We start from the raw sequence: 27957 nt of genomic DNA on the forward strand, positions 1-27957 counted from the left end.
TGCACAGCATGGGGAAGGAAGGAAGCCTATAACTAATAGGCCTGGGCTCTGCACTCTGTCCTGGCCATCAGCAGTGCCACTGGATAGAGCCAGTGGCAACAGGCTGTCACATGCTGGTGATGCAGCATGAGAAAGGGCTGGCAATACTTGCTCCCTGGTGGCTGTAGCCTCATTCAGCCTTATTATCACTCTAATAGCTGAATTCCTGATTTTTGCCAGAGACTGAGACCACTGCCATGTTTGAAAGTGATCCTGTTCTGTGGCAACTGTGATCCTGTGAACAGAAGCAAAAGGGTTTTCTCCTTTCATGACATGCCAGAGATCTGGTTTAGAAGATCAAGATACAAATCTTGCGGCTTTGGTTGAAGAAAGTCCATCTGAGCACCTTCTCACCTAACTGACTACTTGGGCATTGCTGCAGAGTACAGCATTTTAAGGTGTGTATGTGCGTGTGGTATCACACTTTGCAGAGACTGGTGTCTTTTTGCCTTGTCTTTTCACTGCCTATGACATGAGAAGAGGTTTGGGAACTTCTCCCAGGGTCCACCACTGCGACTCCAAAGGCACCGTGTAGTCTGCTGTGTCTGGATGTTTCCATCTTCTGCATTGTTGTTTTAATTAAAGAAGTAGCCTGGGAATCTAATCATAGTGTGAGCTCTGTGTCCTGATCTGTGCAGAGCTAGCCAAGTTGGGAAAAAAAATCATAGGCAGCTGTCCCTCCTACACACCTTGTTAGGCATCTGTCAAAGATTACACAATTGTTCCTGTTCTAGAGACAGGAGACGACCTTTTCCTCCTACTGTCTGGTACCAAGCGTGTCTCAACTTTGAACAGAAGTTTTGACACAAGATTCATGTATTTTGCCACAATTTAGGTGAGAAGTGCAAAATTTAAACTTTGTTGGAACAAAAAGCCTTTCTTTCCTAAATCATAGCTTGGAGGTAATTTAATCTCAGTCGTGTAGTTTTGTCTGATGATGCCATGAAATACTTTCAGTGGAATTGGTTCTTCAGAGTATGGAGGCCATAGGGACAGCGAGAAGAGCCTGGCACTGACCAAGAAGATGCAGACTGCTGCTGATATGATACCTATATGTCATGCTGGGTACATCCAAGATGTAAAGGCTTTTGATATGCAGCTGGTGGTGTGGCAGATGTTGGATGGTGAAGGCAACTTGGAGGGGAAAATCATGAGTTTAAATATGACTATATAAGACTTACAAGCTCATATGAAGTCTCTTGGGAGAAGACATCAATGTAAACCTGAAATTTCCCATTGTAAGAAGACAGAGCAGCCAGATGTTGGTATGGGCTCTGTAAACTCTGTAAGAAATATGACATCGAGGATGGATCAGGAAATATCAGGTGGAGATAAGGTATAGAGGAAGAAGAATTGTCTATTCTCTCAATAGATAATGAATGCTTACATGATGAGGGCAACAGAAGACGACCACAAAATGCACAGATAGAAGAAGTAAGAGGAGAAAGAGGAGGGAAAGTTTTATGAAAAGTAGAGGGAGGATAGTTTCAAAAGTCATGAATGTGTCCAGGAGAAAAGAAGAGTGAACTGGCCAGTGTAAGCACAGCAGTGGAGTAGAGACTGGAAACTGGAGTGGAAACAACTGAGCCAGGTAAGGGAATTTGCAATAAGGGTTTTACTCTTCACCATAACTATGCCAGGTTTCCGCCTACATTACCCAGGGGACAGCCTCTGACCCACTTCGCGCTTTTACAGCTGGAAGACAATTTGCTCAGGAGTTTTGAGAAGGGCTAAGGGACAGCTGAGGACACAAAGCTTTGAGTCAAGGGGCTCACCAGAGACAGAAGAGTCCTCTCTGAAGTCCAATTTGGGCAATTACTGAAAGGAGGACACATGGGAGACCTCCTTTCAAATTTGGATGTGGTTTTTCAGTCTTGTGTTAGAGGAAGGTTCTGCTGCGACTGCTTTGGAGGTTGAAAGTTGTGTACAAAGCAAGTACAGCCCTTTGGGGCAATCACAGGCAATGTCCCTGTGCTTTCCACCACAGCAATGCCTAAATCCTGAAGGTGGTCAGGATCATGATCTCAAGATCTCAAGATCATTCAGGTTAGGCCTGACTGCAAAGCTGTCAGTAACAGTGCTGGCTGGAGTGTGAGTAGCAATTATCTCTCAGGCATGAGCAGGATGAGGTCAAATCACACTATGATCTCCATCTGAAAAGCTAAAAAGGAGCATCTATTTCTACAAAGAGCAAAACCAATTCCCAGTCTCTACTGTTTCAGAGCCAGGCATGGAGGTCAAGTGGGCCACAGCAGTGGAGCAGCATGGATATAACATGCACAGACCCATGCCACTCTTTGAACTTAACTCATTGTCAATAAACTTGATAGAAGGCATCTATCCTGTCAGCTGGAGGCTGTTTTCTGGAAAGGCTGGTTTTGTAGAAGATGTGTGGAAGGTCTCTGTCTCTTGACTGGGATGTCTGGGTACACGATCCTTTGTGCCAACTCTTTGGATCAGAGTGCTGGTTGAAATCTGTGCAATATAAGAAAATGGTCCAAACCCAGACAAAATCTTGTGGGTCACAAGAAATTGCTAGAGGCAAACATGAACAGAAATGTTATTTCTCAACTCCAGAACTAGAAACTGTGAGTGTCTGTTATCTGTACAGATTTCCTTTGCTTTTCTTTCTGTCTCCATGCCAAGTAACAGGATCAAGCAACGTTGTCTTAGGGAAAACTGTCCCTGTGGTGCTTTTGATATCAATAATGGCACAAACTTCACTGCATAAAGTGATTTACCATTTGGCACTAAGAATTACCTCAGCTGAGATATTTGCAGCTTCTGCTGGTGGAGGTACCTAGCAAAAGACCCCAGTAAACATGGTGAAGGGACTAGATGGAGCAGAGCAGCTTGCAGTCTGTTTGCTGTGGTTTCCTACCTGTGCCTCTTTGATGGAGGGAGGGAATACAAGAAAACTCTAACCAAGACTCAAAGGAAACATGGAAAGAAAGGATAAGAGGCCAACAGCTGCTGCCAAGTTGCTACTTTACATGAGTCAGTGACTAAAAATAACATGTCCAAAAAAAGCAGCTGATTCTCGGGGTTTTACCTAAAAGATGTAGGAAACAAAATTCGTACAGCATGTGATGTCTGCTAGAATAGCCACCCAGACCACGGGCCTCTCTGTCCCCGTGTCCTCTCTCTGTCAAGGGACAAAAGTGGCTGCCTGGAAAAGCACATAAGGACATGATACTTCCACTTGGTTTCTTTTGAACTTGGATCCTGCTTGAATTTTCCCTGTAGCTCTTACACTGGAATTGAGAAGCCAATTTCCCCAGTACACTTGGCATTTCACAGACTTCTTCCTTCTCCCCTTGCAGTATCTCTTCTCCAGGCTGAGGAGTTGTAGGTTGCTTATTCATTCCATATGCAGAAGCTGTTCCACACCTTTGATCATCCTTTCTGATCCATCTGACAGGGTCTTTTTTAGTTTGGTGACATCTTTTTCTTAGTCTGGAGAAGCAAGAACTGCATATAATGTTCCAGGGAAAGGCAGTCTGGCCCAAAACCAGAATTAACTCACACAAAGAGCAGATGCTACTTTGGACATTAGGTTGCTAGTTTGCTTCTTGCACTGCAGTGAAAAACACGATAGCCCTTTTAATTCCTGTCTCCTAAAGCTGCTTCTGCAGTGGCAGTGGTATCTGTGGTCTGAGAGGCAGTGGGATGAGGAATGCAGCAAGGTAGAATACACAGCCTCCAGGCCTTGCTGCAAATCCAGAAGGACTGCTTGCCTCCTCGGGCTTTCTCCCACAGTGCTGAGGACTTGCTGTAGGTTATTCCTTTTTCAGAATGCTTCACAGCACACAGTGCTCTACACACTCCAGCACAGCTCCCACAGAATTTTGCTGCAGATGCACTCAGCTCTCATGTAAGTCAGACCACAAAGTACTGGGTTGAGTGGACAGAAAATATGAAAGAAACATATAATTATTGGGTATATTTCCAGCTACTTAAATCCTAAGATCAGCCAGCAATCTGGAATCTTATTATCCACTCCTTCATTGGAGGAGGACACATAAAAACAATCCGTATCTAACCCTGATTCATGCTCCAAGAGTGCACCTCATCAGCAAACTATTCAGAGTCCATTTGGAAATGAAATGGTATCTTTATCCGGTACTTAAAGGTTTAAAGACAAAGCTGGCATGGAAGTGGATAGAACTAAGGCTTTACTGTCCACCATAATTCTGGATTTCCTTGACTTTGCAGCTTTCACAGAGCTAGATAAAAGTACGAGATGCAAATGCTCATCTCTGCAAAATATGCTTTAGAGCATTGGCCTTGCCAAAAAAATGGAACCTTTGGCATTTTAACCGTTAAAGAAACGGCAAGAAAATCGGAGTTACCTCTAGGAGGCGGCATTTTATTGCAAATATGCACCGTGGAATTTGGGGTCGGACAGTTTTGGAGGTTTTTGAGACTTCTCAAAGCTCCTGCGGTTAGTTATATATACATAAATCTAATAGAAACTAATTAAACACACACTTGCAGTGGAACTAGCTGCACAAAAATAAGCTCAGCTTCTCCAGCCAGCAAGAGCCAATCGTGAGATGAAACAGAAGTAAGTCACAGAATCACAGAATCTTAAGGGCTGGAAGGGACCTTGAAAGATCATCCAGTGCAACCCCCCTACCAGAGCAGGACCAGCTAGAGTAGGTCACACAGGAACTTGTCCAGGTGGGATTTACAAAGTGCACCGTTTCCCTGGGTTTTCAGCAGAGAGTTAGCAGAGTTTGGAGGAAAAGCAGAGTATCTGGGTTGCTGATCTGCTCCCAGCACAGTAGCCTCCCCCCATGAGAGAAGCGTTTGCTCATTTACTTAGCTTCATCTGTTAATTGGGAACCTACTTAACCCTGTACTTGCCACTTCACTGAAAAATACTTTCAGCTGAGTTTTCAGTGATTTGTTTTTCCTGCTTTCTCCCATGTCTGTCCTGAACTGGAGCTGCCGATTTCCTCCTGAATCTCTGCTACTGAGGTGCTAAGGACACACACTAAAGCAGTTCACCTGGTAAAGCACAGGCATTGTCTTTCTGCTGGGCTTTGTGTGTGGTGTGACTTTCTAAAGTGCAACTGCCTTTCTCTTTGCAGTTAGGTGTTCTCAGAGGAGCTGTGATTTTTTTGGCAAAGCTGATTCCCACATTAATACTCTTGTAACATCCCAAGTGGTCCCTCTATGAACATGAAACAACAGAGGACACCACGTTGGCCGTGTCGTTGGTGGTTTAACATCAGTTTATCTTGTAACTGAATGAAAATGGAGCCCATAAAAACAAGCTGGATGACACTAGTCTTGATTTCAAAGCTACCCATGATGTTGAACCCTACACAATCCCTCCAAAATTGCTCCCATTGTTGGAAATCTGCAACATGTTTCTGCTCTGAGCTCGCCTGGCATCAGCTTCTGATCATTGGCTGCTGGTAACACATCGTTTCCTCAACAGATGAGGATGTCTGTTGGCAAAGATTTATCCCCCAGGTGGGTTCTTAAGGGTTGTGATGGTGTCACCCCTTAGCCTTTTCATTGATGAACTCCCCCTGAGTGCACTGGGGTGTGGTAGGGTTCCACAGCAATCACATCAATGCCCAATTTGCCCCTTACAGACCCTTCTTATTCCTGCCCAGTGTTTTCCCTTTTACCCTCCATAGGAGCTTGCTACCCTTGCTGGCCACTTTTGCTTTTTGATTCCTTCTCCTCACTTCCTAATGTTGCAGGAGCTGTTATCACAGGCAGGTTTACAGTGGTTGCTGGTGACAGGAGGTACATGGCAATGTCCTGAAATAAGTACACAGACAGATTTTTTCCTATAGATTTCCTGAATGCCACAGATCTTGGTCTCAGGACAGTGTAGTGTCCTAGTACAGAATGGCCATGAGCCTTGCACTGCACACATGCAACCAGCTCTACTCTTTTTGCATGCTAAACCCTCATCATCATTCTGAGGGTAACAGAGGGACAAAGGCTACACACAGAGCTGGCACATAGTCCTGTAAGTGTGGAAGTTTCAGGAGCTCTGTCTCCACTAAAACCAGCTGAAGCACCACAGCTCAAAGCTCCTGCTCTCGAGGTTGATCATTGTCTACCTCCCTTTTAGAAAATTATTCTTTGTTGTTCTCCTAATTACTTAATTAACTTGATTTATATCTCCAGGTGTGTTTCAGTGACAGTGATGTAAGGTCCAAGCCCACTTTCCTCACAAATCTTCCTTCTTTTTTTTTCTCATATAAATATGCAGAGACAAGTGCTTTGTTTTAACAGCACTTTGAAAGATTAGTAGTCTGGATTACTTCACTAGTTGGAGGAAGACAAAATCCCTTTCTTAAAACAATTACAACCTGAGGCAACAGCATACAAAAGCATAAGGAGGTAGGTGTAGTCATTGTAAACACGAGCTTTTTACCTTCACTTTTGTTTTCAATGTCCTTCATTTTCCTGTTAAAGGAATGCATGACAGCCATATGTGGCCTTCTGTCATTAACTGGCTATTTCAGTGCCCAAACACCTCACTATGATTTAGCAAGCTATTTTAGACCATCATCCTATTCAAACTCTCCCATTTCTGTAGCACTTCAGAATATCAGAGTCTCATAACAAGTCCATACAAGTGAAAACAGGAGCTTACACCTTCAGGAAAAAATCTGACTGTTACAAGGATTTCCCTGCAAAAAACCTCCACAACCTTCTTCTTTCCTATTTCCATCTGTCAACTCACACTTCTGCCTGGTGAAATGCCTCGGTGAGAATCAGGATATCTCTGATAAATACCAGCCCCTGATGGAGTGGGCTGAGTCGGTGACAGCAGAGTCCAACCATCTCTCATTCAGTTGTCTGTCGACTTCTCCTTGTGATAGTGAGGGCTTCTGGAATTTTAATATGTGCTTCTAAAGCCAGAATAAATGTTACAAGCCCCTGACCTGCTTATTTGAGTGGTTGGCAATTGCATTAAAGGGCTTTTTTTTTTTCTTTCTGGTAAGGCATAAACTACAGCCAGGCAACAAAAAAGCTCTTGTAATCCTCCATCTGATCTGTACTACCAGTTCCTCATTCAGAGAAAACCTCTTCCATGCAGGCAATGGACAGAAAGGCTCAAAATATCAGTGGAAAAGCTCACAGCTGGAACAAAGACTCTATAAGCACCAAAGGCTGTTCAGTGCCTTGTATTTTGTCATCACAGAATACTCATGTCTGAAGTATCAGGAGATGAAAGCAACGTTTACACTTCTATCATTCTTATATATGCCTTGTGGCAGAATGTGGAGAAAATATGTGGATACACTGACTGTAAAATATGTTGTCAGGCCTGAACCTGCCCATAGAGTTTAGCTTGCAAAAAACAGGCTTTTATCTTTCTGCCTTGGCAAGTTTCTTTCCGATGGCAGATGCGACAGATAAAAAACTATGTGGTTCTGGAAATATCAGTGTGAGTGGCCAGTGAGAAAGGTCACGAGCATGGCCCCATTTTAGCCTAAAGTTTGAAAGAAAAAGCAGCAGTTTTATTACTGAATGTTAAAACTGGCAAGTGTAAAGCTGACTTTGAAATACATTCATGACCCATTTTTTCTCTTTTAGAGCAGGATGTGTTAAAAATAAGCAGCCATGATAGACAGATGCAGCCAGGGGATGTGCCAAAGCTACAGCTAGATTATACATCCCTACCAGTTACATGCATGAGTGCACACACAAAATTCCACAGTCTCTGGCCTGTTGCTGGTGGAAGCTCACACACTGTTAATATCCAATGTGAAGAGCTGGTTTGTTTTCCTAGCAAGAGGAGCAAAAGGCTGCTGCCTCACTGTTACTATTAAAATACGGTATCTGATGATTCCGTACATCTCACACTTCTCAGCATATACAATGTCTAGCAAGGAAAACTTAATCTCCAAGTATGAGCAGCTACAAAACATCTTGGAGAGATGTACTGTTAAATGATTGTCTGGCAGAGAGGTTTTGATGTGGCCTTCCTTTCACAGCCTGTTCTAAGCAATCTTTATATAATTCTCAGAACAGCTTGCAGCAAACACGGGAAGGTTCTGTCTCATGGATGCACTGAAAGCCTTCTCCACTCCAAGCCTCTGTCAATGTATTCTGCCTTTAACAGCACCTTCTTCCTTTCCACACAGTTTCCAAATCTCAAGATTTCATTAGCAGCTTGAACCCATCATATGGAGGCAACCAAATGCATCTAAACAATGTGTCCATCCTTTCTGTCCTTTTTCAGCCTCTCCTCTACTTCTCTCGAGCAGTGGTGCAAGTCCATCACAATATAAGACATTCTTCAAATACAAGAGGAGACCTCGTGGCCCTGAGATTATGATGTGTTATCTGTTCAGCTATGGTCTGAATGAAGTAGTTGTTAGGTAAGTCAGAAAAAGGTTGCAACAGTCCACCTGTGGAAGAAAAAGTTCAAATCAGCAGAAGTAAACACAAGATTGCAGCTCAAGGCTTTGGAAGCTCCTGAGCCATCCAGAGCAAGGAGCAAAGGGATCATTTAGTCAGATTTCTCAGTCCTCTCTATGTGATGTTCTTCCCATTACCAAGCACAGCAAGAGATCTGCCAGTGGTCCAGCCTGGTGTGGCCACTTTTGTGTTCTTGTATGAACAAAAGACAAAGGTCAAGGTTTTCCTTCTGTGGGCTGAGCTGAAAGGCCACTTTCCATGGGCTCAGCAGTGTATCGGCAGACTCTCTGCTTAAGGAGTTTATTGGGATTCTCTTCTTGATGGAGGTCAGGAGGGCTGGATGTGGGGAGGAAGATGCATATCTGACAGGCCTGGTGGGGTGAGGAGAAGGCAAGATGATGGAATGTGCACTACACCCATAAGGATGCTGACGTGTTAAAAAGGTATCTTTAACAATTAGAGTCAGATGTATGAGGGAAGCTTTGAGCAGGGAAGGTGAACATGTCATCTATAATGGAACAAAGGCTGAGTGAGTCGTCATGAGTAAGATGTGAAACATCAAAAAAGAAGTTAAGAAAAAATCTGAGCTGCAGAAAGATCAAAATACCCCAAATGTCTAAACATTTCTGTGTACATAGTTCAGCTTTCTTCCTGATCCACAGGCATCAACTGTATTCTGAAACAGATAAAGAAACTCTCAGTAGAACTGGGTCTTTTTTCCAGAGCCTTAGAAGGAATATTTTGCTTCTTGCTTACCAATTCCACTCTGACCCAGATACAGGCCCAGATACATTCTTAGGTATATAGTGACCCAGCACCATAATCCTCTTCCAGCCACCAGCTACTCCTTGTGAAGTACCCAGAAAGTGGTTGTTTGTGTCCCAAGAACCACATTGAAACATGGCATTTATTCTCCTCTTCCCCAAGCTGGGCAGTCTGAGAAATAAGGCAAAAATAAACGAGTCAGTGAAAGTTAATCACTCCATCACCTCAAGAGAAAACTGTGGCAGACATGTAGCCCTTCAGGTCTGCTCCTGAGGGTGCTTCTACTGTGCTCAGCAGCACTGACCCCGCTGTAGTGAGCAATGTGACTAATACCTGCCATATGTTGTTTGCTCTCTCGTCCTCTCTGGGGGAAACGGCATATGCACCAATGTGTCTCCTTTGGTAGGATTTGCTGCTGCTGCTGCTCTCTTTTTAAACAGAAGCTCTGCTCTGCACTGGTGCTACAGAAAGCAGCTCCAAAAGGTTCAGCCTTTTCCCCTGTGCTTTGAAGGGAAGCTGGTGAGGTGTGGGACAGTGCTTAATTCCCACATGTGTGTGCTCCCCAGCCTCTGAAGAGTGAGAAAGTTTTGCCTGACTTACACTCAGGCTTTACTCTGACTACAGTGCTGTCCTGCAATGCTACAACAGGGCTTCTCAGGCCAGCACCTTTTGGCAATCACTATCTTTGCCTTAAGAGAGTAAAAAATTCAACCTCTTGAGCAAATGAGCAAGCTGGCCCTGGGAAATATTGCTAGGGAGCTGAGCAAACATTTGGATGCACTTTCTGTGAGTTAGCTAGCAAGGCCCAGCCCCTTCTGCTGACGTCTTTCCTCTCTATCACACATCAGACTTTTCCCAGAGGAGCTGGAGAACGGGCTTCAATGAAAACTGCCTGTTTGCAGCTATATGGAGATTGCAGGCATCACCATCACTGTTTCCTCTAACCTGACCTGGAGCAGAAACTCCATTATCAGGATAGAAAGGTAGCCTTGTTGCCTAGCAAAAGTGGGATGATTTATCTCTGTCTCTAGATTGGTCCCTTTGCTGCACAAGAGAATTGTTTTCAGACTTCCAAGGAGAATGAAGCCAGGCTAGAAATCGGAGTGGATGTGTGGAAGCTGCTCTCACAGGGAAGAGAAGGAGCCACAGGCTTTCTGTGCTTTTTGCTTTTGTGCAGCACAGGACAATGGTTTTATCTGCCCCAGTTATAGCCCTGGGGGCTACCTTAGGGACTGCAACTAGCATCCTTGCCCTCTGCGGTCTCACCTGCTTCTGCAAATGCAAGCAACCTGGGAAAGGACTCTCAGAAAAGGACCAAGAGGAGGACACAGACAATACTAAGCCCAGTGTGCTTCAGCCAGCCCAGCAAGTAAGACAGTCTCTAATTTGTGATTTTTGTCTTTAAATGCAGGGGGTGGGAATGCAACTTTTTCATCAGGCTACTCAGCATGTGATTTATGCCGCCCGTATGTCTGCTTACTGTGTTCAGGATGTAACAACATGTTACTGGGAGGAGGAGTGAGGGAAGAACAGAGATGGGCTGCGTGACCCACAGAATTACAGGAGAAGCAGACAGTTGCCACATTGCCAAAGAGAAAGCTGGTAATGGCAAAAATAGGGAGAGGAGGACTGGAAATGCTGCTTAGCTGTCAAGCTAGATCACAAGGGAAATAATTTCCTGAGGAGAGAAGACTGGACTTCTCCAGGTGGCACGCAGCACTGTAGAGAGGAGATCACTCCTGCTGGGATCTCCTGTAGCAGCTGTTTCTCTAACTCTATTCACAGTATCTTATGGCTCCTGTAGGATAGTTCCCTATCAACAGCTGGTTCCTTGTGAAAACCATCCCTCCTCCTCCCTCTGCTCCTCTGAGGAGCTTAATTATGTATGAAGTTAAAACAAGGCATTAAAATGATAATAAAATGCAAGGGAGACTCTAGAGTGTGATGACTGAAGAGTCTCATCACATTGTGAATTGCTTTTTCACTTACTCTAGGAGCAATGTGGAGTATGGGTATGTCAAGCATCGGATCTGAGTGGTCTTTCTTTTTTGTTCAAATCCAAAAACCTGGATTTATTCCTGAGCTCAGTGCAAGAGAGAGCAAAGGGAATTGTAGGACATGTTTCAAAGGGAAGTGTCTGACCTGGTTTCCCTGGTTGACTATAGTCTTTAGCAAGAGCTACAGCACTGGTCAGTCTCTGAAAGTATTACCTGTTGGCTGTTGCTCTTGATGATTGTGTGTGCCTTATGTTCTTTTCAATTCTATTCAAGCATTCAACCAAATTAGCCGTAGCAGCCAGTTCCAAAGGCCAGAGATCCATTGTGTAACAGTCTTTGTTTGCCTTTTAATTATCTGAGCTGCCTATTATTTTTGATCCTTAAAGGAGTGCAGCAGGAGCCCTAATTGAGCTTCTCTGTAATGTTTGTAATTAGATATTCAGTCTCTCTCTGGCTACCACTCTTAGGCTTTTAGCAGAAGAGAGTACTGGCATCCACATGCTCCTGTTGCAGGTTGTTCTGAGGAAAGACAAACAAATCTACTTATTGCTTTGTAAGACATACAGAATCGCATCACCAGATGCTTCTGGTTGCTGGAGGGAGGGAGGGAGGATGGCTCTGCTGACCATGAGTGGATATGTGCACCGAGCTTAGGACTTCTTGAGAGGCTGCTGCTAATTCAGAGCATTCATCCATAAGCAGGGTGAACACCTCCCACTACCAGCTTGTGTTTTCCTAGGACGAATTTCACCTGCTCTTGTGTTTGATAGACTTGTCGTCTCCTTTCCAGGCACCTTTCTTGTCTTTTCTAACCCATCCCAGGGATCTGCCAAGCCCTGTATATAAGGATGTACAATAATGCTGAGATTTTCCAAGCTGACTGACAGAATGAATGAGAAATGTGTAACTTTGACAGTCACATCACTTTGCACAGCATTTTTTTCTAGCTGTTGTCTGAAACAACGTTACCCACAGATAACTTTACCATCAGTCTCCTTCTACAAGAGACTTGTTGTTATAATTTTCTAGCTCAGAAATCTTTCCATTCTTTCGTTTAACTCCATCCTTGGATATTTTCCTTTTATATAGCCTTTTGGGAAACATCTTGGGAAAGTATGACTCCATGCTGGAGCTTGTCCTCCGGGATGTCATCCTGGTTGCATGGCTGAAATAAGCACTTAAACCACCAAGTTCAATGGAGCCTGCAGTACTCAGCAGCTATTAGGTGATGGTCCTCACAGAATTTATACATCCATCAAGTGTTGCCATAACTTAATCCAGTATTTGACCAACAGGAATCAAATTATCCAACCTACCCTCAATGTATCACTGTCACTTGAGTGATTGTACTCACTTAGAATCACAGAATGGCAGGGGTTGGAAGGGACCTTTAGAGATCATCTAGTCCAAGCCTCCTGCAGGTTCACCTAGATCAGGTCACATAGGCATTGTAGACTTTCTAATTAGAAGCATTATTGCTAATGTTAATGGTTTTGTGGTTTTTTTCAAGGAAATCTGGACAAATCATAGCAGCCAAATGAACGTCGTCACCGAAAGTGCAAAATGTTCTTAGTTTGCATATTCCGTATGCTTAACAAGTCTTTCCAATTAAAACAGTTTTCTTGCCAGGAACATGCCTTCTCCTGTGCTGTCACTGATTGAGAATCAGTCTGTACACCTTGAAGGGATGAATCTCAAACTGAGTTCTGTGCTTGTGAAGTTTTATCATCCGTGTTTATAAATTGTCCTGTCGGGACTTTTTTCCAGTACACTCCGTGTCCTAGTTGGTGCTTGACACGCTTATTATTGAAGCCTGTCAGGGCCACCGATTCTGGTAAACAGAGATGACAAAAGAAAGATGAAGCAGGGCTGCTTTTTATTCACTTGGCAATGTCTCCCATGAGAGTGATGCTTGTATTTGCTATAGACAGAGGCTCCCCATGGACATGCCCTGTGTATGTGAGGAGGAAGAGTTTGAACACAAAGAGACATCAACAGAGCAATTAAAAAATGATGTTTGGTTTTTAAAACTGCAAAACCATGGCACATCCAGCAATGGCAACAATCTGGTGCCTTGTTTGAGTGGCACTGCGCAGGGACCTAGAAGGGTCATTGGCAACCTCCTTGCTATGTTTGAGCTCTTTACTTTCATGCATTTTATGCAGATCTATCTGACCTGCTCTGCTCATCTATTTAAGATACCGCTGCTGATTTGCAAAGGAGTGCTTCCATTGGGCACTGCTATGTAACTAGATCAGCAGACAGCACTTGGTAACAGAGCTGGCAGCAAAAATAATAAACAGAGGCAGATGCAGTTGGAAGAGGGAGGGGGGCCAGTCCCACTGTGCTTGCATATGCCTCTCATCTCTAATTCTGCAGAGCAGACATGCAAGAGGAATATTTAGACCCAGTGGAGCTCTTAGTTGCTGTGTGCTGATGGATATTCCTGACTAAATGTCTGGCTTTTAGCAAGTGGAAGAAAAGATTGTAGTAACAATGTCTCACATTTGTAAGGTGTTTTTCATCCCAAAGCATCTGCTTCACTTGTCTAGTGGTTCCCAACACATTTTTGTTGGCCTTCAGTTTAGAAGAATGGCAAACTGCATGTAAGGTGCAGATGAGTAACTTCAGATTTCCTGTGTATTTTAGGGCTGGTGAGGCTCACATCTCTAAAAGAGGGATGTCACGTACAGACCTGCACCATGTGACTTACATAATATCCAAAATCAGCTGAGTGCTAGGTGAGGACTGCACACAGTGACGTCCGTCTTTCTCAGCCCACTTCTCTTTCAGAGCCCTTAAAATTATACAAGACAAAATGCTGTGTTACATAGCGGACTTCCTAAACCCTGATGCACCAGCTGCCTTGAGAAGATGGAATGGCTGACCTAATTAGTTCTGTACCACTGCCAAGTGCATGTAACCATAGTGCTGTATCTCCCTGTGCAGAGTACAACTGAAGAGCTAAAGTCCAAGACTGCTCTCTTTCTTCATCTCTCTTTCTTGAGGCATAGGCATGTACCCTCAGGATGTGAACTGGGACTACTAAGTCCCAGCACAGACAACTGCCTCAGGGCATCATCTACGTTCATTATTAACAGGAAACAATGAGACTAATGAAAGACTTTAATTGCAATTATGAACATTTTCTGGCTCACCTTCAATCTAAACTTAACACAGAATAGGTTGTCAGGCAGTAGGGCTGGAGAGAATCCCACTGCACAATAATGAACCACAATGGCAGGTTTACTTCTGCTTTTTGTTCTTTCGTGTTTTGGAAACATCAATAAAATTTGTTGCAAGGTTCAGGGTCATTTGCTAGGCAGCTTTTGTTCTTTCCCATTGATAAATCCAAGCATAAATGAATCAGGAATCATTTCAGTTGTGAGCAGACAGGATTCTTTCTTGGGATGTAAGGAAAAGAGGACTGTTATACACCATTAAATTGTTTTTCATGACTTTGGGAGAACAGTGAGGCCTTTTTGACAACCTTTGCTAGGGCTGCCTGAGCATTCTGTCTTTCAGGTCCTTCTGCTCACTCACAATTCAGCAGGGAAGCAGAATGTTAAGAACAAACTCAGACATAAATCCAGATTTCAATCCTGATACAACGAAGGGAAAATATGTGTTTGAGAGTCAGGTGGAGCTTTGGTTCACAGAGCCAAGAGAGATAGTCCAAGAGGCTGAGATGACCATTGGATCAACTACTCTTGGTATGCCATTGCAGGGCTCATTTGTTCAACCACTTCTTCTTCGTCTTATTACGCTATGATTGTGCTTGCTCCAAGTGACCATGACCCATGCCTTTGCCTTCTGATACCACAGACTGACATAAAATGCTCTGAAATCTCTGAGTCGCTAAACAGCCTTTTGATCTTGGACTTGACTCCAAACATCAGGGTAGAAATACCAGACCTCAGTCATAGCAAAATGAACTTCATGGCTGATTTCTGTGCTAAGAGAAAACACAGACTCATGGGACAAGGATTAATTGGCACAGGAACAGAAGAATGATCAAACAATAAGAGCTTATTTTTTTTCTTGTTGCAACCAAACGTGTGTAGAGGAATAAATCTGAAATAAAAGCCCATACTCTACAGAAGGGCATTTGCTTTGGCAAGAAAACCTCTGGACATACAGGGAGTGGTTTCTACAAGCCAAGAAACTATGACAGTAGGTAATGACCAGAGGCAACAGTCTTTTCTCCCTTTGTCTCAGCTCACTTATCATTGAGAGAATCAGAAGAATTAATGTAATTGGTGCAAAGTAATAAACAAGTTTTTGATTTTCAGTTCAACGTTAAGAAAACCACGGAGCCAGTCCAGCCCCGAGCACTCCTGAAGTTTCCCAACATTTATGGCCCCAAACCAGTAGTAACTTCACCTGAAATTGTTAACTACACTCAGTACTCCCTGAAGACAACCGAAGAACCAGCTACTGGAAAACACACTGGTTTGGATGACACCAGGATGAAGATACAAGTCAACGAAGAGCTGTTTGTTCTCCCTCAAAACGGTAGGAGCATTCGGTCATCAGGCTAACAATTGCTTTTCTGGGGGTAAATCTGTAATACTTCTGAAAATAACATGATTGTAGTTAGAGAAACAGATGTGAAAATTCAGGCATGGGTGCTTCTTGTTCTCGTACCATGAGCATTGCAAGTGAGTTCTGCCTCCAATGCCTGTGTTTCTAATAGAGAGTAGTCACAATGAACTCGTCAGGATGTTCAGATAACAAAGCTGTAGTAGAGTCTGACTGTAAATGTTTTTACTTTAAACATCTTTTGTGTTGAAGCATCTGACTCACTGAAGGCAGACATTTCAAAACTCACCTGGACGAGTTCCTGTGTGCCCTGCTCTAGCTGGTCCTGCTCTGGCAGGGGGGTTGGACTGGATGAGCTTTCCAGGTCCCTTCCAACCCTTGAGATTCTGTGATTTTGTAGAAAAACACATATTTACTGTAGCAGTTGCTAGAGTATGGGTGAAATACCTGCCCAAAACTAGGCAGAGGACAAATGCCAGCTGTCCAGCAACTCTCCTCATCAGGAACATTGGCAGCAGGCATTAGAGCTTCTACTTAATTTTCTCTACTGCTACTTTTCCCCACTGGTTTGGTGAGATGATCTTGGCTTGTTGTAACATGCAGTGGAACCAAAGGCTGACACCTCAGACATTTTTGCCAAACAGAATTCTTGTTTTCCAGCCAGCCCAAAGGTTAACATGCCAAAGCCTGGAACATGAGATTCCTGGAGCCTGAGAGAAAATGCCATATTAATTACACACATCTGGCAGCATGGCTGGGTTGCTTCCATACTGATTTTTTACCTTCACAGCTGTCTTTTAACAGGATAATTGACTCTTACAGTTACCATATTAACAAAACCTTCCTGAAGATTTGCCAGAGACAATGCCATCTGTCCTGACTTTTTTTAAGGAAGATTCTTATAGCTTTTAAAAACTGAGATTGTAATTCTGTCCTTCTGGGAGGACAATCACTACCTTCACCCCTCCACTCTGAGGCTTGTGAGAGTGGAAAAGAAAGTACAGTGGGAAGCAGCTGCATTGGAGGAAAAGATTGATCTACATCCTTAGGCATCAGGGAGAAGATGATAGGGTGGAGAGGGTGAAGGATGATGGCTGCTTGTACGCTAAAGCTTTATATAAATATGTTGGTGGAAGAGCCTCTCAGCAGTGTTAATGGCACAATCCAGTTTGTTTCCTGCTTTCATAGCTCAAGTGTTGCTGAAATTAAGCAAGAATTGTTGCATCCTCTTTTCAGTGCTGTATTGAGCTGGTCAAGACTGTGGCTGAGATTTTTAGAAGGACTGGTCTGCTGTTGCTTTCTGTGTCAATCAGAACTGTCCTTGCAGATAACAGCTTTTGATGACAAAGAGCTGTGACTTCCCTTTTAGTCTTGCAACTTCCTTTACTACAGAATTAAATATGAAGTCAGCTTAAAAAATCAGAGGTAGACAAACTGCCTCACAGCTTCCCAAGCTCATTATCTTCAACCTGATCGAGCGCTATAGAAATAGATCTCTTCTTCGTGACAAAGATTGGATTGTTAATATTAATAAGTATTTAGAGAGGCCTGAACTAACTGCAGAGTTGCATGGCATCTCAAAAGCAGACTTTTCTCAAAAGCAGAGAAAGCATGTAAACCATCCTAAAGCACAAGGTGGGAGAAAGCAGAAGACTTGTCCAAGAGTTGTAGAAAGAGCTGAAAGTATGAAAAAACAGAGCAGAAAGGAGATATGGTGACAGAGGAAGAATGAACATAAATGATATTGCTGCAGACACAGTACAGGAACAGTAAGACATTGAGAAAAGTTGACCCACAACAGGGTGGATTTGTTCTGGGAAGGTGAAGACCTGCTTGCTAAAGAGTTTATTTCAGTTTCAGGTGTAGTAAAGGACGTGTGTGTCACAGAGCACCTGAACCTTGAGAGGGCAGGCAGCTGCAACCAGACCCCTGAGCTGCACTACTCCCTTGCCTATGATCAAGAAAAAGCCGAGCTGCGTGTGGCCCTTCTGGAAGGTAAGTGATTCTCCACCTGGAGAGTACAAGACACCGGATGATTTTATGGACAGTTCTCTTCCTACCTTGAAAAATCAACATGTGTCCCCAGGAGCACTGGATGTTTCACTGGTTCTGGGTTTGCAGAATAGCAATACCTGGCAATGTCACTGCTTGAAGTGAGTGTGAAGTGAGTGAGCGCAAGGCTTGGGAACAGTTGTTTGCACAGCTCACAAGAAGCCAGGAACCAGGGTGGGCTCCTCTAGTCTCAGACATGGTACAAACCAATCTCTTCTTTTAATTTATTCCTTTGGGGGCAGGGAGATGGGGGTTGCTTTTTCCTTTCCTTCATTCTTCAACTTGACCCACTCCCTACTGCCTCTTCCTCAAATCAAGTCAAAGGCTGAGAGGTGGAGACACTAGAAATGGAATGGAATGGAATGGAATGGAATGGAATGGAATGGAATAGAATAGAATAGAATAGAATAGAATAGAATAGAATAGAATAGAATAGAATAGAATAGAATAGAATAGAATAGAATGGTTTTGGTTGGAAAAGACCTTTAAGACTACCAAGTCCAACCGTTCACCTCACACTGCCAAACCCACCACTAAACCACGTTGCTAAGCATCATGTACTGCAAACACAGTGTACACTCAGTGAAATACCAGATATGCTCACTTGTGATGGTACTTGCTGAGGATCTGGAAAGCAGTAAATCTTACTGTCTCCTAACTACCAGGGTAGGGGAGGCTGCCTAAAAAGATGGGGGGGGAGGGGGGCGGCAAAAGTGATAGCAGAATTTCTGTATGATTAAATTCCAAAATAACAGAAATTCACCTTCTGCAAAAAGGAGAACTAAAGCAGAACTCAAAGCATTAATCATGCTTTCCTCTTTTTCCATGTCATTTTCATTTAACAACCATGGTACTTCCTTTCCAGAAATGTCTCTCATAGACTAATTCTTGTGGAGCTGACATCAATAGCTGATATCCTTGCCATCAAAGCACATTGCTGTTTGGTTTAAGCAAATTTCCTCTTCTGAGCAGGACAGTGTGTGTCTTCAGCTTAGACACTTATCTCCTAGGCCATTGAGGACTGTCCCTCTGGCTGCATCTGGCCAGGCAGGCAGGCTCCGTGCTGCTCTCTGAAGAGGGAACTGACAACTGCAACAGCTTCTCCACTCAGGGCTGGAGCATCAACAGTTCCTTTGGGAGAATAAAATAAGCTGCCTGAATAATTAACGCACAGTGCAGATCTCTGTGGAAACCTAATCAAGTCACACTCTCTGAAGTGAGAACCGAGAGGGTGCTAAATGGGAAATGTACGAGAGGGGAGCTGCTGCCTCTGGTGCCTGCTGGAGTGAGCCCTCTGCTTGCCCCTGGGCTGGGCCCGCTGCACACTCCTGCCACTTGCCAGCCTGGGGCTCTTGCAGGCCACCTCAGCCCCAGCTGCGTGGGATCTGGCCCTGCTCTCCTCCCAGGACACCCCTGTCAGCCCCACAGGGCCTGCAAGCTCGTGAGTGCCTGTCCTTGTGCAGCTGCAGCACAGGGGCCTCAGTTTGGCCCACAAAACCATATGTTTTAAGGAGCCCTGGGAGGAAGGTGTGCTCCTCCTGCAGCACAGCCCTGTTGATGCGGCTGGAGAGAGGTGTGAAGCATCGGTCCCATCCTAGGCTTTTCAATATAAAAGAGATATAACATTAGGGATGGATGTCTCTTGACACAGATCTTTTGGGCTGTGGGATGGCTTCTGAAGGAGTCATTTACCCAAGGCTGGGCAAGCAGAATGTGATAACCCTTAGGCACATTCCGAGAGCGAGGTCTCCCCCATCTCTGCATCTGTCACTGGCCATCCTCCCTTGTAAGAAGCTTTCCATGTGTGCCAAGGTAAAAGCAAATGAGAGCTGCCTGTCCCTGTGCCATGCTGTGTCTCATCTCATTGCTGCTCTGAATCTTTCAACAGAGCATGTTTCCTTGAAACTCAGCTGTTGCTCTCCCAAACACTAACAGAATCCTCTGCAGTGGCAGAAGGACAAGGACATGGTGCAGCGTGAGGAAAACACTGCAGCAGCAGCTCACAGCTCATTCTGTGCTGTGCGAGTGGGAACGGGGTCAATGTTTGTGCAGCTGTTTTATTTTACAGCTCTCATTAAATGAGCAATTTAGCCACAGACATTTCAGGGCTGTCTTTTGTGAGAGGTCCTGACAATCAATCCTTCTTTTCCAGCTATGCATGGCAGAACGAGTGGGGACCAAGATGCTGGCTGCCATTGCTACATACTGGGCACACTGGCAAGCAAGTCTGGTATTGCTGAGGCCCAGACAGAGCTGAAGAAGAAAGTCCTTCACACCGTCTGGGATGAGGTCCTGCAGTTCCCATTGATGGAGGAGGAGATGCCAGAGGGAACACTGACTCTTACACTGAGAAATTGCGACAAGTTCTCCAGACACAGCATTGTGGGGGAACTCAAACTGAGTCTTGCTGACATGGAGTCCTTTGGGATGGCCCAGTGGGAAAGGCTAAAGACCCCAGAGAAGGTATGGACTCAGTCTGTGTTGGTAGTCCAGAAACTCTAATAAGGAATTGTTTGGACAAGAGAGGCACACTTGCAAGATGGTTGCATCAGTCAGTAGGTGGCTTTGTTTGGAGCTAGGTTTAGACACAGGTGTTGTGTGACTGCAGAGGTCACAAAGGCCCATCAACCCAACTCTTCCATCTGCAGTTAAGCTCCCTGCAGTTCAGATGGGTCAAAACTCCCTCCCTTAATTACATGACAACCTGACAGTGTAACTCAAAGCCTCTGTCTGGAAAAAACAGTTACATGAGTTTCTGTGAATTAGTGATGTGGCAAGAGCTGAAATAGCAGAGAGTGCCTCCAGAGCAGGATGGGGGGGACTCTGCAGTGCTGGCTGTGGGTAGGGCACACGGTGGCACCCCAGAGAGCCTTAAGGCAGGAGTGAAATACATCCTCGGGAAATGTTTGACTGAAGACCACTTATCCTTATGGGGATAGCAGTGCTAGAAGTGCAGCAGTGCTATTCATTCTGGGAGGTGTCAAAATGTCACTCATTGCATTGTGTTGATTTTCCTTCCTTATCCACACCTTCCCAGATGCACAGACAGGAAACATGGAGCGAAGTATTCCAGCAGTACTTGCAGTAGGTACAGGGGATGTTTCATGTGCAGTAACTTCTTGCACATATCCTCAGAAGCCTTTTCTCTGTCATGAAATAGATTCTTCTTCTAGCCACAGCAATACACTTAACAACATGACAGGAGGGCACTGCTATTGTTGCTACTAGGATGTGGCTACCAGCAGGTAGAGTAGGGGTGAGCAATGCAAACCCACACCAGCATCACTAAGCACACTGGAATAAAGTATTGACTGTCATAGAATCATAGAATGGCAGGGGTTGGAAGGGACCTTTAGAGATCATCTAGTCCAACTCCCCTGCAGAAGCAGATTTGCCTAGATCAGGTCACATAGGAACATGTCCAGGTGGGTCTTGAAGACCTCCAAGGAAGGAGCCTCCACAACCCCTCTGGGCAGCCTGTGCCAGGGCTCCCTCACTCTCACGTTTAAGTGGAACTTTTTGTGTTCCAGCTTCATCCCATTACCCCTTGTCCTGCCACTATCTACTATAGAAAAAAGAGATGTCCCAACCTCCTGACACTCACTCTTTAGATATTTATAAACATTAATAAGATCTCCCCTCAGTCTCCTCTTCTCCAGACTAAACAGCCCCAGTTCCCGCAGCCTTTCCTCGTATGAAAGATGTTCCATTCCCCTGATCATCTTGGTGGCCCTGCGCTGGACTCTCTCCAGAAGGTCTCTGTCCCTCTTGAGCTGAGGAGCCCAGAACTGGACACAGGACTCCAGATGAGGCCTCACCAGTGCAGAGTAGAGAGGGAGCAAAACCTCCCGTGACCTGCTGCCCACACTCTTCTTGATGCATCCCAGGATGCCATTGGCCTTCTTGCCTGTGAGGGCACATTGCTGGCTCAGGGTTAGTTTATTATCAACCAGGATTCGCAGGTGTCTCTCTGTGCAGAGCTGCTCTTCAGCAGGTCACCCCCAGCCTGTACTGGTGCATGGGGTTGTTCCTTCCCAGATGCAGGACTCTGCACTTGTCCTTGTTGAACCTCATGAGGTTCCTCTCTGCCCAGCTCTCAAGCCGGTTGAGATCCCGCTGAATGGCAGCACAGCCTCTGGTGAATCAGCCAGTCCTCCCAGTTTGGTGCCATCAGGGAACTTGCTGAGGGTCACTCTGTCCCCTCATCCAAGTTGTTGATGAAGATGTTGAACAAGACTGGCCCCAGAACCCATCCCTGTGGAACTCCACTGGCCACAGGCCTCCGACTCCACTCTGTGCCACTGATCACCACCCTCTGGGCTCTGTCATTCAGCCAGCATCCTGTCCCCATCAGGTGTGAGGGCTCTCCACTGAGCTGGCCCCAGCAGAGTGAGCCTCTCTGATTTCCAGGAATGCTAATTTATCTGATTGCCACCAGAATGCTAATAGGGCTGGCGACTCTAAAAAAAAATCCTCTGGCAAGGAGAGAGTCAGCAGAAACAAATGGGTGGTCAGTTTAACCAGCTTTGAGCACAAGGCTAAGTATTTGCTTAATTTGCCTGTAAACCAAAATGAGTTCCCAGTCTGCTGCTGTAAAAAGAGATGTCCAGAAGAAATTACTCCAATATAATGATTTAAATTCCTCAACTGAGATAGATGAAGCTTAAACACCCCACCCTCAATCTACTGTAGCATTTGCTTTCTAAGTATTGCCAAGGAACAGCCCACTCACAGCAGCGGTCATTTGTCACTCAAGTGCACCTGATGGAATCCTGACATACTGGGTCCTCTGCCCGGGTCCAGCTTCACAGCGGTGCACAGAGACAGGGCAGCGTTCATCTCCTCCCCAGGCTGACAGCACAAGGTTAACAGTACCGGTGCTGCTGCACCATGCCCCAGTTTGCTCCGAGGATGTGCAGTGGAAGCTGAATTTGCGTCATCTGGGACCTGGGCGAGCCAACCGTTGCACAGAGAGCTTACACACAGATCCTGAATCATTCATCGAGAACCAGAACGGGAGGGAGGGAGGGAGGAAGAGCTGATCAAAAAAAAAACCAGAGGAGCTATTTCTGCCAGCATCCAGCCAGGAACAAAGTTACTGGGCTTTGTTTGAAGTCTGATGTTTCCTTGAAAAGCCATAGAGCTGCAGAATTTCACTCCTACCGTCCTGGTAGTTGTCCCCCACACAAGGGAAGGAGCTCTGGAGGGCAGCTTACAGCCAACCAGGTACTGTAATTAGGATTCAGGAATTTGTGGACTGCTGTGAGCAATGCAAAGCACAGATATTGCAGGCTGATATCCTTATCTCTTCCTCCTTCCCCCCCTCAGTGCTTTGATAATGGCCGTGATGCTAGTGGCTCCTCACAGGGCACCTTCTCTTTTGTGATTTCACATGCACAGGCATCGATGACCCCCTGATGCTTTTTACCTTTATTGCACAGAAAGGAAGCTGAAGCTCTGGTGGTTGTGCCAGTTTGCAAGGTTGCAGCACGAACTGCAGGATGGATTTATGGATTCAATAGGAAAGAGGAAACAAGAAATAAAAACATAAAAAACCCTCCAAACAATAATAAAACCAAACCCAGGAGGAAGGGGAAGGAAAAGTACCTCTGGCTTGGTCTCCTCACACAAAACTCCAGCAGAGATGAACTGTCATGGGTTTTGGTTTCACGTGGATACAGGCTGGTCCAAAACTTGATCAGAATACGAGGAGCTAGAAAGGCACAAGCACAAGATGTGACACGTGTGCCTAATGGGTGTGTTTGTGCCTGCCTGCACGTCTACAGAGCCCTGCCACCCAATCTCTGCCATTATCTATCAGTGCCTGGAGCTACAGGAATCACATTCTAGCCAAGAGCTATGGAGTGGGACCTGGTGGGATGTAGAGGGGATAAATAAAACAAAAGCAGCTTACGATTTGCCTAAGTGGTGGTTTTGCATTGAGGTGGTGTTTGTATTTGTCCTTCTATGTACAAACACCTTTTCTTTTGTAGTGGACGTACAGACCCAAACAGAGGCAGATTCAAATGGCTATGTGTGGGGCCTTTTTTAAGATCCATTTAGGTTTAGGACAGGATTTATGTGAGTGAAATGCATATGAGCCCTTAGTTGCTACCTGAATGCATAAGGAAAAAAGAACCCAGAATTACTTGGGATTGTATTTCAGGCTTCCTTGTTAACAGCCTCCCACCTGATTTGGGCACAACAGATAAGTCATTCAAACCAGACAGCGCTGACAGACATATTTTCTGGAGAGTCAATCAGCTCCTGCAGAGCCTACAGGGGCCTGTCCTTGCCTGTTGTGAGTAACCAGCTGAAAACTTCATTTGAAATATTTATGGCTCACTTAGAAGCAAGAGTGCAAAGCACAGAAATGGCCTGGAGAAGAGTTATCTGCCCTAAAGCGTGTCAACCATGCTGAGGAGTCCAAAGGGACTCTATTGAAGTGATGTTGGCTTTCAGGGGCTCCACTGGGTCATTAGCTGAACACTAAACCAGATTTCTGTCACAAGCTCCTACTCACTGAGAGAAAACTGCTCCTCTCTAGCCCCTCATGACAGGCTGGCAGCTTGGTGTGTGCTTTCTCTCCTCCACTAGCTCCCAGGGAGGAGGAACCAGCACTGCTGTCCTGGGCTGTATGGCCACTGTGTCCCTCTGTTTCTCCCTCCAGGGATGCTTCTCTAGGGCAAGCAGGGAGGAAGGGGGAAAGGTCAGGAGGCCAAGAGGGCAATCACTCATGGGAAGGAAGGAAAAGTGTTTTATGCCAAGCTCATGGAAGATTTCAGGTTGGCTGGGTTTTTTTTCCATACCAAGTTAAGGGTGTCAATGAAGGTTCAGCTCCAGCAGCAGATCTGGCTTGTGGCACAGCCCCAGCTCCCCAGGGAGCCCTGCACTCCTGCTAGGCAGTGTGTGCCTAGGTCCATGCCAGCTCAGAGCCTCTTGACAAAAAGAGGAACTCAAATGAATTATGAACAGTAGTAATGGAAGGACATAAATAAAAGGCAGCTAAGTAAACTCTCAAAAAAGGAGTATATAACTACTTGCATATAGATGAGCTCCAAAGCCTCTTCTAAGTATTCCAGTAGAAGTAGGAAGCTGTTACTTTTCATCAGCAAAAGGAAGCTGTGACTCACATGACTGGGGTCTTATGAGTGGAGGAGCCCTTTCAGACATCTTTGCCAGTACAAAGACAGGGAGACAACCACGACCTTCCACCCATCACAGAATAGTATGGGTTGGAAGGGACCTCTAAAGGTCATCTAGTCCTCCAACCCTCTGCTAAAGCAGGTTCCCTTCCATCCGGGGACACAGGAACGTGTCCAGCTGGGTTTAGAGGAGCCTCCACACCCTCCCTGAGCAGCCTGTGCCAGGGCTCCCTCACCTTAACAGTAAAATAATTTTTCCTCATGTTCCAGTGGAACTTTTTGTGTTCCAGCTCATGCCTGTTACCCCTGGTCCTGTCACTGGAGACAACATAAAGTGTCACCCCATCCTCTTGACAAACACCTTTTAAACACCTGTAAGTGTTAAGGAGGGTCCCCCTCAGCCTTCTCTAGGCTGAACAGCCCCAAGTCCTGCAGCCTTTCCCCCTAAGTGTGGTGGTTTAGCCCTGGCTGGGTGCTAGTTGCTCACCCAGTCTTTCTGTCACACCCTCTCCTAAACTGGACAAGGGAGAGAAATATAACGAGAGGTTTGTGAGTCGAGGACAGGGAGATCACTCAGCAGTTACCATCACAGGCAAAACAGACTCCACTTGGGGAGAAAGTGTTTGATTTATGAATGATCAGAACAGAGCAGGGAGATGAGAAATAAAACCAAATCTAAAATGCCTCTCCCCATCCCTCCCTCTTCCCGGGACTCTCCTTCCTCCCACCCAGCAGCACAGGGGATGGGGGATAGCAGTTGCTGTCAGTTTGGTACAGATGGACTTTGCTGCTGCTTCTCAGGGAGAGGCCTCCTCACACTTCCCACTGCTACAGTCCCTCCCACAAGATATAGTCCTCCATGAACTTCTCCAGCATGAGTCCTTCACATGGGCTGCAGTTCCTCACAAACTGCTCCAGCATGGGGCCTCCCACAGGGGCAGCTCCTCACACCCTGCCCCAACATGAGTCACCCACCAGGAGAACAGTCCTTCAGGTACCAACTGCTCCAGCCTGAGTCCCTCACAGCATCACAAGTCCTGACAGCAAACTTGCTCTGGCATGTGCTCCTTTCTCCCCATAGGCTCCTAGGTCCTGTCAGGAACTTGCTTCAGGGTGAGCTTCATACCTATGGAGTCACAGCCTCCTTCAGACACCCACCTGCTCCAATGTGAGGTCCTCCACGGGCTGCAAGTGGCTCTCTGCTCCCCAGTGCTCCTTCACGGACTGCAGGGGCACAGCTGCCTCATCATGGGCTGCACCACGGGTCACAGAGGAATCTCTCATTAATCACAGAGGTGGTACCTCAATCACTAATTGGCCAGACCTTGGTCAGCTGTGGGCCCATCTTAGAATTGATTGGCATTAGCCCTATCAGCTACAGAGGAAGCTTCTGGCAGATCTTTGTTTAAAGAAGCCACCCCTGTAGCCTCTCACTACCAAAACCTGGCCCAAGTAAAACTAGTACAATAAGGAAGATGCTCCAGTCCCCTGATCATCGTGGTACCTTTGCTCTGGCCTCTTTCCAGCAGTTCCCTGTCTCTCTTGAGCTGAGGAGCCCAGAACTGGACACAGGACTCCAGATGAGGCCTCATCAGGGCAGAGTAGAGGGGGAGCAGAATCTCCCTCCACCTGCTGGCCACACTCTTCTTGATGCATCCCAGGATGCCATTGGCCTTCTTGGCCATGAGGGCACCTTGCTGGCTCATGGTTATTATCAACCAGGACTCCCAGGTCCCTCTCCTGCAGCTGCTCTCCAGCAGGTCACCCCCAGCCTGTCCTGGTGCAGAGAGTTCTTCCTCCCCTGATGCAGGACTCTGAGGTTCCTCTCTGACCAACTCTCAGCCTGTCCAGATCCTTCTGAATGACAGCACAGCCTCTGGTGAATCAGCCAGTCCTCCCAGTTTTGTGCCATCAGGGAACTTGCTGAGGGTCACTCTGTCCCCTCATCACCTTGTACTATTTAGTTTTCCTAATGTTATGGCCAAGACTGTATGAAAAATTAACCCTTCCTGTGTCTCCATTTCCAGGAGCCATCTACAGGCCATGGGGAGGTTCTGCTCTCTATCAGCTACCTGCCAGCAGCCAACCGCCTGCTCGTGGTGATTATTAAGGCTAAAAACCTCCATTCCAAGCAGCTGAAAGATCTACTTGGCAATGGTGAGTAGAACAGCATGAAAACAGAGACTGGTGTTTCTGGTGTTATGGAGATCTAGAAAGCAAGGGGGAAGGGGAATAAAATAGATGTTTGGGTCAGGAAGCCAAAGGGATTGGAATCATTTTTAAAAGTTGCAAAGCAAACCACACAAGATCAGTGTTTTGTGTGTCCTCTCTCTCAGCATGTCACAGGTTAAAATCCTCTTGCCCTGGTTTTGTTGCATGCTCATGAATGTGATGTCTCCCCTTCCTCTACAGATGTTTCTGTCAAGGTGACGCTGAGGCATCAGTCCTTGAAGCTGAAGAAGAAGCAGACCAAACGTGCAAAGCACAAGATCAACCCAGTGTGGAATGAGATGATCATGTTTGAGGTGCCTCACGAGCTCCTGCATGCCTCCAGCGTGGAGCTGGAAATGCTGAGCCAGGATGGTGCTGGGCAGAGCCACGTGTTTGCCAGGTGCAGCCTGGGCTTACACGGCACGGGCACGGAGAGGAACCACTGGGAAGAAATGCTGAGGAACCCCAGGAGACAGATAGCCATGTGGCACCAGCTCCACATGTAGGCTCACCGTGGTTGCTGCCAAGCAGATTTCCACCAGGCTTTCATCTCCCACCTTCCCCTCCATAGAGCTGCTTGGCACAGCATCCTTCTTACACCACCTTCTCCGGTTTTCCTGCCTCATCCTATCCTGGGAAACTGTCTGAAAAATGTATGTGAAGGACAGCCTCTCACCTGATCAAGTGGTTCTCTCAAACAAGGGATCTACTTACTCATCTGTCTGGATGATTTAAATTAACCGTGTTGGCTTGCCCGCTGTCATTTCTGTGAGGTCCCTGTTTCTGTAGAGGCGCAGAGGGGA

General features: G+C 45.8%; 1 protein-coding gene across 2 annotated transcripts; it reads left to right on the forward strand.

The window, feature by feature from the left end:
• Nucleotides 1-10393: 10393 nt before the first annotated feature.
• On the forward strand, nucleotides 10394-27660 carry SYT13 (synaptotagmin 13). 2 transcript variants are annotated; one of them, XM_061998586.1, is made up of 6 exons: nucleotides 10394-10576; nucleotides 15497-15719; nucleotides 17607-17745; nucleotides 19964-20261; nucleotides 26971-27100; nucleotides 27356-27660. In XM_061998586.1, the coding sequence occupies exons 1-6, from the start codon at nucleotides 10394-10396 to the stop codon at nucleotides 27658-27660; spliced, it is 1278 nt and encodes a 425-aa protein (XP_061854570.1). The 2 variants fall into 2 exon arrangements, with proteins under 2 accessions (XP_061854570.1, XP_061854569.1); XM_061998585.1 differs by having other exon boundaries at nucleotides 17607-17741; nucleotides 19951-20261.
• Nucleotides 27661-27957: the final 297 nt, after the last annotated feature.

This window comes from Colius striatus, chromosome 6 (assembly GCF_028858725.1).
Source record: "Colius striatus isolate bColStr4 chromosome 6, bColStr4.1.hap1, whole genome shotgun sequence".
NCBI lineage: Eukaryota > Metazoa > Chordata > Aves > Coliiformes > Coliidae > Colius > Colius striatus.

Coding starts and splice junctions, on each gene's coding strand:
- SYT13 (XM_061998585.1), top strand. CDS start 10,394: ATGGTTTTATCTGCCCCAGTTATAGCCCTGGGGGCTACCTTAGGGACT. Junction 10,577..15,496: donor TGCTTCAGCCAGCCCAGCAA/GTAAGACAGTCT, acceptor TTTGATTTTCAG/TTCAACGTTAAGAAAACCAC. Junction 20,262..26,970: donor GGCTAAAGACCCCAGAGAAG/GTATGGACTCAG, acceptor CTCCATTTCCAG/GAGCCATCTACAGGCCATGG.